Genomic DNA, 11,060 nt, shown 5'->3' with positions numbered 1-11,060 from the left:
TTATACAAAATATGACGTTGCTAGCACTCATCTTCAAGATTTGCATGTTTTATTTACGGACATTTTCTGCTCTTACAACGCCATTTTTCTAAGATGAAAACGCATTTTTGGCTGCATTGCAAATATAGATATTTTCCCTTGTTTAAAGGTATAACGTTTGAGTCCGATTCATCTGATCAAGAAAGAATGAGATATCCATGTTTGTTTATTTTCATTTGTAGTTTCCACTTGCGCATTTTTTTCTTCAAAAATAATGGAAAAATATCAGATTCAAACACTATTCAATATAGAAAAAAGAATTCCACATGGACCTAGAGACTGCTATAAAATTTGTATATATTTCCCTGATTGGGTTGGCCTTTGATTTTGTCACACTTACTTACTCATACTCTTTTGTACAGCTAGACATGCATATTTTAGAACTGTAAAGCACTTATTTCTAGTTTTAATTTTAGCTAAGTAATTGGCAAAATTTTCATCGATTTATGCGTGAAAAGTTGTAACCAATAGATTACTGTGCATTTTTGATGAGGTTAAGGTTCCAGTGAAAAAAGCAATAACAGTTATTTTTATTCTTTTTATCCTTTTTATCCTTTTTATTCTTTTTATCCTTTTTATCCTTTTTATCCTTTTTATTCTTTTTATCCTTTTTATCCTTTTTATCCTTTTTATTCTTTTTATCCTTTTTATCCTTTTATCCTTTTATTCTTTTTATCTTTTTATCCTTTTTATCCTTTTTGTGAATATTTTTGATTGTGGTTTCTCTGCAAAAGCATAAGCAAAAGACAAATATGATTTATCTGAATTAACTACTTTTAACCCTAGATAAACAATAATATCTTCCACATTATTGATCAGATAAAGGTACAAGGGTACCGGACCGTTGTGAATAAGGCATTGACATCTTTTCAAAGGGAGGGGTCACTTAAACTTAAGCTCACATTACACTCCCTTTAAGATGTTTCAGAACCAAAGAGAATAGATAAGTATAGAGCGGAATTAAGTTGAAAAAAGTGTAAAAACTGCCATATTGTTGTACTGTTTCCATACTGCAGGTATATAAACCTTTTGTGCCCTTAAACATCTTTTTTATAGAAAAAATGTCTTGAAAATTATTTAATTTTCTCTAAATAATTACTCAGACAACCTTCATGCATTCAAAAATTTCAGCATAAGCTTTACTTTACATTCCCGAGTTCATTTGAGCATACACTTTTTAAAATGAAGAAATTGTGACGGATATGTCCATGGGTCATACTGTATTATTGAGATGTAACGCGTATGATTTGTGAACATTTCCATGAATTGTACACTTTTTAGACTTAAAGGGACTGAACAAATTGATACCGAGAGATAGTCTTATTTCCCTTCTATTCTAATCTCTGTGTCCAGAACCCTAAAGATTTTTCTAGATCCTGAAAAAAAATGTTAAATATGTCAAACTAATGACATATTAGTTATTAAAACACACTTACCCATCAGAACTATTCTGAGTGGAGCAAAGCCGGAGTCCAATAGAACTCCTACAATGGGATTTGTAATGGTGTACGTGATAGAAAAGCCCATTAACACCAGACCAACACCACCAGGTGTCAGGTCAAACTGAAAATAATCTTTCATTTACGCTAACTTTTATGACTTCATTAACGCAAACACATATTTACTAATTTGTATTAATCCTGCCTTTGAATGTCGTCTTTGTCTCCCTCCCTTTTCCTAAACCCTGAAAGCTCACTGTGCCCCCCTTTGTAAAACGTATTTAATAAGAGAATTATCATTCTGTTTAGTCCCTTAGAAACTACTTTAAATGATATTTGCTTTATTTGTACATGTCTCGGAGGATAAAGAAAAAAAGTTTTCAGAAGTTTTGCCTTGAAATTTGTGTTTTTCTGAGATGAGATTTTAAAAGCTTAAATCCAAGTAAAACCCAAATTTGGGCTTAGATAGAACCCAAGTCAGGATTGGTTCTGATTCGACCAATGAGAGACTGTTTTGCAAGCTTTCTCTCTGTAGCAGACAGAATGCCGTCAGATCAGCTGTGACAAAAGGAGATGTAAAGGAAGTGAGTCTTTGCCACAATTTCTGATTTTCTAATCCATATATCTTTGCAGCCAAAAGTCGTAAACCTTAGATATTTCAAACTATGAATGTTTTTAGACAAAACAATCTAAGTTTAAAATATCAAAGGTTTACACCATCAAGTTGCTAAGATTTTGGCATTCGAAAATTTGAGTTTGTGACAAAGACTCAATTCCTTTCGAAAACTCGAACATTATTTTCTTAGTATGTTTATTTTATATATTTAATAAAATTTGGCACCACAAATAATTCCTGAGATTTTTAATATACAAATATAAAAGATTTTACAAAATTTATAATCATCAGCTGCTGAAAACTTGAGCCTTAAAGAGAAAAAAACCCAAGATGGTTGGTTCTTACTAAACTCAAGGCCATCCAAAACCCGGGTCTTGACTTGAGATTTATTTGGGTCTAAGCAGACGCAAAGACCGGGTTTTACTCATGTTTAAGCTTTTAAATTCTCATCTCTGTTTTAAAACACCCTTGGTCATTTCTTATTCACTTGGGTACAATTGGGCATCAGATAAGAACCAATTTTGTTTTGAAGTACAATTTATTGCTTTCAAAAACGATGATATCAGCTGTTGTTATTGTACATCATTTCCGAAAATGCCGATCTGTCTATAACCCCAAAAAGAAAAGAAATATAAAAATTTAAATGTCCCATATACATTTTCATTTTACATACTTGTTCATTAAATATATAAACTAAAAAAGTTACGATGTCACAAAGTCACACTTGTTGTATAAAATTTGACCTTCTCCTATTGACAGGGATTTGTTAGAATTTCTGGTTATAAGTTGTAAACCTCAGGACCGATTTGCCTCAAACTTGGTTTCTAGACACAGCTGGGTTCCCAAGCTGGTACAATATATTTCAAAGGAAAATAAATAACTAACTTTTTCTGCCAGGTATGGTTCCAATGAAGCAGAATAAAAGCCGGCAGAGTTTCCTGTTATCATAGATTAATAACAATACAGATAGAACACTAGATGTCGTCTTTTCCAGATTTAATGGTTTTTCGTTCACGGCAACGTAGAATGACAAGACAGAGAGAGGGCATGCGCGTAACTCCTATGCTTCAGGATTATTGTGAACAAAAACATCAAAATTTGAAAAGACAACATCTAGTGTTCTATCTGTATTGTTATCAATCTATGCCTGTTATCAGAAATACCACCACAATTAACAACATATTTGGACAATATAACACGTCTGTCCATTTAGTTCTATTCCTAAGATAAAACAAAGCTGTTCTTTTAAACATATGTCTATTGTCTAGTCTATGCTCTTTATGTGACAAATTAAATTAAAGTAGTCAGGTGGAAGCAAAGCTATTTAAATTACCCGATTACAAACAAACTAAACAAAAATACTCAACTCAGTCATCAATTAAAATCTACATCAAGAGTTCTCCAATGATAACCAGAAAACAATAGAATAGGAAGACGACATTTTAGCTTTACTTAATTACGTATTTGATGTTGTTACGTTTTTTCAAATCACTAATTTAGTGAAACGGGTCTGTTTACACTGCACAATTGATATGACTCATGCTAATTGGACTGTTTAAAGATATAACTTGATTCTAAGAGTCGGCTTCTTATTTCAGAGTTTTTTAGTTATCTCTGTATTAAACTTTGCTTCGTAAAAACGGCTGAACCAATTTGTTGTGGGACCTCACATAACCCCGGGGAAGGTTTATGGATGTTAATGATTTTTAAAAAATTGGCCATAAAAAGTTTCGATTTTTTATATTGGGAAAAAGTGAACAAATCCGCGAACATTTTTTTGTTGTTGTATGGTGGTTGAAAAAGAGAAATTGCTGCAGATAAAGGAAGACTTGTTTTAAAGAAATTACCGTTTGGTCTAAAAAAGTTAATTTGATAAATGAAATGATATAAAATAAAATGAACTAGCCTGTCTGTTTGTTTGCAAGGGGGTAGTTTTGAGGGTTTTAAGATGCTTGCTGAAAATCCAGCTAAAACTAGTGTTAGAACACCTAGAGTCCAGAATGGAGTGGAAAACCCCCAGTAATTATGAAAAAGACCTCCCAGAGAAGGTCCAACCACCAAACCAATACCAAAGCTTGTCTCCACCATTGACTATGTTAAAGAATATTAACAAAAATTTTACATTTTTTTTAAATATTACCATTGCTATTCCTTGGCGATCTTTTGTAAACTGCTCTGAACCTTAAAGTATAATATTCAAATCACCAGGGTTACTCTAATAACTATATATAACACTGTTATTTTGGTTCGCAATGTTACAAAGTTTTTGGACAGAAATTTTCTCTTTATCGAGAAGGTTCAAGTCTTGTTAGATTTAAGTTTGTCCCGAGTTGTGTGGTTAACAAATAGTACCAAAAGTGAAGGCTGTAGAGGCTACTAACGATTCTCCAACTGCACAGAACATTCTTAGAAATAATGATACCCAGAAATATAATGTAGCATTTTCTGTGTATGATATAAACCTAAAAAAAAAACAATTCTTTTTATTTAAAAAAAAAATAAGATTTGAAGAAATGATGAACTTACCCAAATAGTGTATTTGCAAACCCAGCGACAAATGTTGCAAAAATAAATACAATTCTAACTCCAAACTGAGAAACCTTAATTCATTATACAAAATATTACACTTCAACTCATTCTTTTCCTCTGTGGCTACAGTAATAACCAGAAAACAATAGAATAGGAAGACGACATTAGAGCAATATTTAAGTGTATTTGATGTTGTTACGAAGCAAATATAGTTTTACTACACTTATTAAATCAATGATTTGGTGGAATGAGTTTACATTGCACAATTGGACTTTTTAAGCTACCTAGCCTGACACACAAAACATGACAGTTGGTAAATAGTTTTAAATGTCGACTTTCATATACTGTATTAGATATCAAAGGCTTTTGCAGTTCATTTCGTTAAAACTCTTTAAAACTTTTCAAAAAATATTTTACTTTGAAATCAATATTGCCATAATATGACTCCGGCCATATTTATAATATTTTTATCATTTTCTTTAGCATCAAACAACGTAACAAATTATGGAAGAAGACATTCTAAACTATTCACCAACTGTCATGTTTCTTGGGACACCCTGTACATATAAATTGATTTTAAAACTCGTCTTTCAACGTCTTCTGGAATTAGAAAGCTTTAGGCGAGCTTCATCATAAAATTAACATGGATAATTAAAAAAAACTGAATATTTCGTATAGTTGATACTAGTATAGTTGATACTAGTATAGTTGATACTAGTATAGTTGATACTAGTATAGTTGATACTAGTATGGTTGATACTAGTATAGTTGATACTAAAAACTCTATTTTATTAATATTAACAATCCCTGCAAATGTCCCCACAGCAATTATACTTTTCAAGAAAATAGGAATTTGGGGAATTCTCAGATTTCCCAAATAACTATGCATTTGAGTAATTTCCTATAATTGAATAATAAACCAGAGAATTTCCCAATTTTGACAATTTTACTAATTGCTGTCACTCCCTCAGCCATCACCATTCACTACTAGTATTTAATATAATTTCCTATTTAATGTATAGTTTGCACTGGCCAAAGGGTATTTTGGAAGAAACTGAGTTTTGGCGACAAACTCAAGTTTTCTAATCCCTTTCTCTTTGCAACCCAAAACCGTAGATTTTGCAAATTTCTCCTGAAAGGGCTTTAAAAAGTATAACTGAGTTGGTGAGACGCTGCAAAACCTCAAAGTCGACTTAACCCCTATCTCTGCTAGGGTACTTGAAAACCAGGATATGCTGGGAGGGGGGTCAATTTGACCCCCCCCCCTCTAAATCCCATGTTTGATGTCCAAATATGACAAATGATACATCATTGGAAAGCTCTTGTGCTCTGTTTTTAGAATCTGCAAATTTGCAAAAATTGAATTTTTTATCGAAAAATCCAGTTTGCAAAAAAAAAATTGAAAAGCCGTTGACAATGCCATTTCAAATATGCAAAAAATTTTGCAAAATTTTAAATAACCTGATAATCAAGAAAACTAAAATGTGCAAATTTCCTTTGACAGCTTGTTTGCAAAAAATTTGCCCTTTTTTGTTCGCAAAACTTGTGCAATTCGTTTCCTTATGTCAAAGGCTTTCCAAAAAGCTAAAATTTTATCAAAATCTGACAAGTGGAAGTGGGTCAAAACAAAGATTTAGTTTGCTACAGGAAAAACAGTCATTAAGGCAGTGTGCCTGAGGACTCAGGCAGTTAGTATTAAAGCCCGGTTTTAGGCCTAAAGGGAGGGCTTTGGGTATGTAGGAAAATTCAGAAAATTTCAACAGCCTCAGACCAATACTTTTTGAGTTATGTAAAAAACCCCCCCCAGCAGGAATAGGGTTAATATTTAAACAGCTTTCGTATTTATCTAGATCTAATGAATATGGTATTCACATATTTTCAGTCATATTTGAATCTCTAATTCAAACTCCGTCAAAAAAGATTTTATATAAAAGTTGTTAGTTCATCGTCGAAAAATACTAACAATCCACCCACTAGTTTATATTAAATATAATGTAAACAATAATATGTAGCTTTACTTTTCCTTTCCTTTTCTTTCCTTTTCCTATTTCTATTTTTATATCTTTTTAGAATTGGGGGAAATATTCCCACAACCTCTATTTTTTGAGGTTTTCAAATATTTTCTCCTTAAACACTTAATTTTATATGTTTTCGTTATTACTTACTTAATTACTTACTTATATAAAATAGCAAATATACGAAAATTTTTAATTTAACGGTCGGAATTTTATCTCAATGTCTTTTGTGCAATTATTTGAAATTTCATGTAAGTTTTACTCGAAACGTAAAACCTATTTGCACAATTATTGCGTAATTTTCGTGCAAAACTGATCGATTGAAACCCTAATTTTAAAGAGTATATACCAAAAAACTGGACCAGGGAATGGAGAAAAATGACGTAACAAATGCAGATCCTGAAATAAGAATAAAGAAACGAGACCCTGGATCCATTTTTATTTATTTTATCCAAGATAATGTAGAAATGTAGAGGTAAAAGAGTTGTTTACAATTGAAATAATGTTTTAAAATTTTAATACTGCAGAAAAAAAATATGTTAGGTATAGCGAGGGGAGGAAGGCCAGCCACAAAAATGTCTAGTCCGAGCCACATGCTCCTCATTTTCTCGTTCAAGCCACCTCTAAATCCTCGTAATTCCAATATTATGATATATATATGAGGTGGTTCGGACGAGAAAATGAGGAGAATGTGGCTAGGACGAGAATCTGTTGTGGCTGGGAAATCTCCCCCACCCCTTCAAACTGAAAACCTGTATCTTGATAGTTGTAAAATAATTACCCATAACAATCCCAGATTGAGAGACTGTGACCTCTCTCGCTAAAGCCTTAAAATATGGATGACTCTCATGTTTTAAACTTTTCTTACAAGATGAGCTTGGGAAAAATTAGTATTTGTTAACAATAAAGAAATAGTAAAATGTACAGCTGATGCAATTGGTATTTGTATGTCAGCAACTGTTATATGAATGTTTTGTAATAAATTAATCCGCGAAATGTTTATGCAGAAAATACTCAAATTTAGTTTTCCCATACATTTTATTCTTTACCAGGGCATTTTAAACAGGAAGTTTGTCCCTAGCCAATGATCTTTTAAAGGGACTGTAAGCGTAATTAAAGTGACCCTCCAAGAAAAGAGGACAATGTCCGATTTACAACGATACCCTTTAAACCGTGTTCATAGAGTATAGAGATCTCTTTGTGTAAACTTATCGAAAACCGCTTACGAATTCCAATGTACAGTGTTCAGTGTTTACAGTGTTTAACAATTAAAAAGCCTTTTAGTAGATTAATAAGGATATGTCTGACAAATGCTTTAAGGGTACCTTTGTGAATTGGTTACTTAAAAGGTTACTTGAAATAATGCTTAAAGTCCCTGTAAGAGGCCAGCCAAGATGGAAGGAACCTGAATTATGCATGCAAGAAGATGGTGGTAATTTTTAAAGAACCTGAGGCCGAATTTAAAGAATTTGAGCTCCGGCTTAAATTTGAGACGCGGCTCAAATATGGTTGGTTCCACTTAAAATTGTATTCAATGTTTCAAGATTAAAGCCTGCGCTCAATTGAAACCGGTTTTTGGCGGATTTGAGACCCGGCTCAAATTCATTAAATTTGGACTCAGATAAAGAAAAATAATAGAATCCATTTATAAATTCATTGAACACCCTGTAGTTAATAAGATTATAAAATATTAGGCACTAATGCAAGGAAAGTTAATTGCAGTCACGAATACTCTACGTACATGTTGAAACCAGTTCTCTCTGGGCGGATTTGTAAACAAGAATAGATGCATCAGTGTTCGTCTAATTTCCAAGTAGGAGAAAAGCATTTAATTTTGATAATTTTGAAAATTCACATAATAGTTTCCTATGAACAGAATATTTCATAGATTATTTTTGTGAAAATGGATTCTGTCTGGCTGTGACATCCGTCTTGTGTTTACTTCTCCGCCGAAAAAAAAGTACACTGCAGTACAAAAAATGCGTACACCTCTAAAATAACTTTCCTTGCATTAGTACCTTGATAAAATACCTCTAAAGGGAATATGGGTGTTATCAAAGTATAAGATAGACCGGAAAGGAACATTACGAAACACACAACACAGAAATTTGTAAGTTTCATAAATTCCATATTTCTAAAATCTGAAAAGTTAAAAAAAGTTATTGCATCGATTAGAATCTTCAAATACCAAAATTTCACAACTTAATTTTTAATCGTTTATTGATGTTCAAGAAATATATAGACCAGGAACCGCCATATCTGCATCATGCATGATGCGTCAAATCTGTGTACTGCAGCGGGAGGAGATCAAAACAAAGAATTTAGGGGCAACGCATCATTTTTGAGGGAAAAGGGCCCCAGGGGTGGAATAAAAATATACTGCTATTGTATTTTCCATATTGACCATCGCTCTACCTTGATATGTTAACTTTTTTTGTTCACATCAGAGCTTTAGTCCTTTCCCTTCAACTTCTGTGGGGGCACGCCACTGGGTTTGTTTACATTCCTCCCACAGAGTACAGTACACAATTTGCGTATATCTGAGTTGGGCGTTCCTGTATATAGTTCCTTGGGTTTATTTATCTACAGGGTTACCCGCCCAGGATGAGACTGTAAAGACGACCCGAAACTCTTTAGATTTTACGACTCTGCAGGTTAAATTAAGTCTTCAGCCTTGAAAACAATCATTTTATGTCTAAATAAATGATTAGGTAAGAAAAGAAAAATGTTCACAGTTGCAGGGAATCATAGATGTAAGGGAAAAGACCGGATGAATTCTGTACAATCGTCTCTGAAGTCTCATTTTGTATGGGTAACCTTGTAAAATGAATAATTTTCTTTTTCTTGGTGTAAATAAGTTCACAATAACAATAAAACAACTGCGTATTTTTTTCTAGCATTGAGTATATATGTAATAAAATTCCCATTTCAAGTGGAAAGCTCCTTAAGTTCTAAACTAACCTGAGCAAAAAAAACATAATATTATAAATACAAATTATTACTTTATTGCAGTGACATATACAACCATGTATGATAGAGACTCTAGGGACAGACAATATTGTTGTTATTTCTGAACATTTTCTTGAACTGCCCATTTTTTCTAATTTTTTATTTTCCTTGGCTGTAGGTGTACTTCAAGCAAAACATTTCATTTGGGTTTTTTAAAAGAAATAGTTTGCCAGGGGTGTCAAATAAGGATTTTTATTTTTTTGTGACTCTGGACCAAAATCTCCAGTTTAGAATTTGTTAAATCCATAAATGTTTGATTTTACAAAAAATTATATTTCTATTATTCATTTTCAAAGAAAATATTTTTTTGGATAAGCTAGGAAGTCATCAACATTATTGACTGCAAATAAAGTTTTTTGGTAAAAGTATCTGATTGTTATAGAATTGCGCGAGTTGAATTAAACTTTTCAAGTTGAATGTTTTTTTAAATGTTCACTTTTTTTACGCGCATTTTCAGATATTCCTTGTGTAGAATGCCGCAAATAATTCCGAGTTTATACAACTTCAATCTGTTTTGTTAATTATAGTGAAAACCATAGAATTTTTATGGGTGGTTCCATGGGGAAAATTAAAGGCAGAGGTATGCCAAATATTTTGCTATTTGTTTTATATGGCGAAGGTTAGCCATTCCAGAGGTAGAAGATATTTCAGTTTTACCTAAATAAAGTTTGACATCATTCTCATGGGTTTGAAGATTTCAACATGATGTAATCATTGCAATACTTTAGTCCATCCATGTTTATGCCTTAACATGGCCAGATTTTTAAAAATAGTTTTATCTTCGAGAATTGGAAACTTTTAGGCATCCTGGCCGATTTTATTTCTCATCACAACAGCTGAGTTTTCACCAAGTTAGATCTTACTAAGCTAAGGGCTATTATCAAGTTTTGATGGCCAATGGTGACATTCCAAAGACGGCAGTGATTACTTTTTTTGGTCTCTTCGAGTGGATCAGGACGCCGTTTGGTTTGAGGAATGCTGATTGCACTTTTCAGAGGATGAAGGACCAGATTCTCGGTGATATTCCCCACTGTTTTGTGTATGTTGATGACATGCTCATAGCCAGTCCTGACTTAGAGTCACACCTCTGCCATGTCCGCCAAGTTCTTGACACACTCCGTCTCCTTTTCCTCATCATCAACCCTACCAAGTGTGAGAATGCTAAACCAGAGGTTGAATATAATGGTATGAGAGTTTCCAGCAAGGGATGTTTTCCTCTCCAGATGCATTCTGATGTCATTTCTGCTTTCCCTCGCCTAGTGGACAAGAAGGGTCTCCAACGGTTTCTTAGTATACTCAACATATAAAGAAGAGCTGCAGGGATTCTTGCTCCACTGACTGATGCATTGAAAGGGAAGGTTTCAGCTCTCTCCTGGACTTTAGAAATTAAGCTAGCTTTCTTCATCACCAAGT

The 11,060-nt window shown here is 33.0% G+C and overlaps 1 protein-coding gene across 2 annotated transcripts; it reads right to left on the bottom strand.

The window, feature by feature from the left end:
• Positions 1–1,307: 1,307 nt before the first annotated feature.
• Positions 1,308–8,775, bottom strand: LOC111705674 (MFS-type transporter SLC18B1). 2 transcript variants are annotated; one of them, XM_023478302.1, is made up of 11 exons: positions 8,670–8,775; positions 7,993–8,043; positions 7,420–7,465; positions 6,988–7,037; positions 4,621–4,694; positions 4,447–4,556; positions 4,235–4,275; positions 4,001–4,185; positions 3,242–3,315; positions 2,980–3,032; positions 1,308–1,602 (listed from the first exon to the last, which is right to left on the bottom strand). In XM_023478302.1, exons 3-11 carry the CDS (start codon positions 7,421–7,423, stop codon positions 1,438–1,440), a joined length of 756 nt encoding a protein of 251 aa, XP_023334070.1. In that variant the 5' UTR covers positions 7,424–7,465; positions 7,993–8,043; positions 8,670–8,775; the 3' UTR covers positions 1,308–1,437. The 2 variants fall into 2 exon arrangements, with proteins under 2 accessions (XP_023334070.1, XP_023334069.1); XM_023478301.1 differs by lacking the exon at positions 7,993–8,043.
• Between the last annotated feature and the right edge of the window lie 2,285 nt (positions 8,776–11,060).

Source organism: Eurytemora carolleeae, unplaced genomic scaffold, assembly GCF_000591075.1.
Source record: "Eurytemora carolleeae unplaced genomic scaffold, Eaff_2.0 scaffold354, whole genome shotgun sequence".
Lineage (NCBI taxonomy): Eukaryota > Metazoa > Arthropoda > Copepoda > Calanoida > Temoridae > Eurytemora > Eurytemora carolleeae.
The sequence above is the reverse complement of the archived record's forward strand: the minus strand, read 5'-3'. Positions and strand labels throughout refer to the sequence as shown.

Coding starts and splice junctions, on each gene's coding strand:
- LOC111705674 (XM_023478301.1), bottom strand. CDS start 8,768: ATGGAATTTATGAAACTTACAAATTTCTGTGTTGTGTGTTTCGTAATG. Junction 4,557..4,620: donor TTTGCAAATACACTATTTGG/GTAAGTTCATCA, acceptor TTTTTTTTTTAG/GTTTATATCATACACAGAAA. Junction 1,603..2,979: donor AACCATACCTGGCAGAAAAA/GTTAGTTATTTA, acceptor GATTATTTTCAG/TTTGACCTGACACCTGGTGG.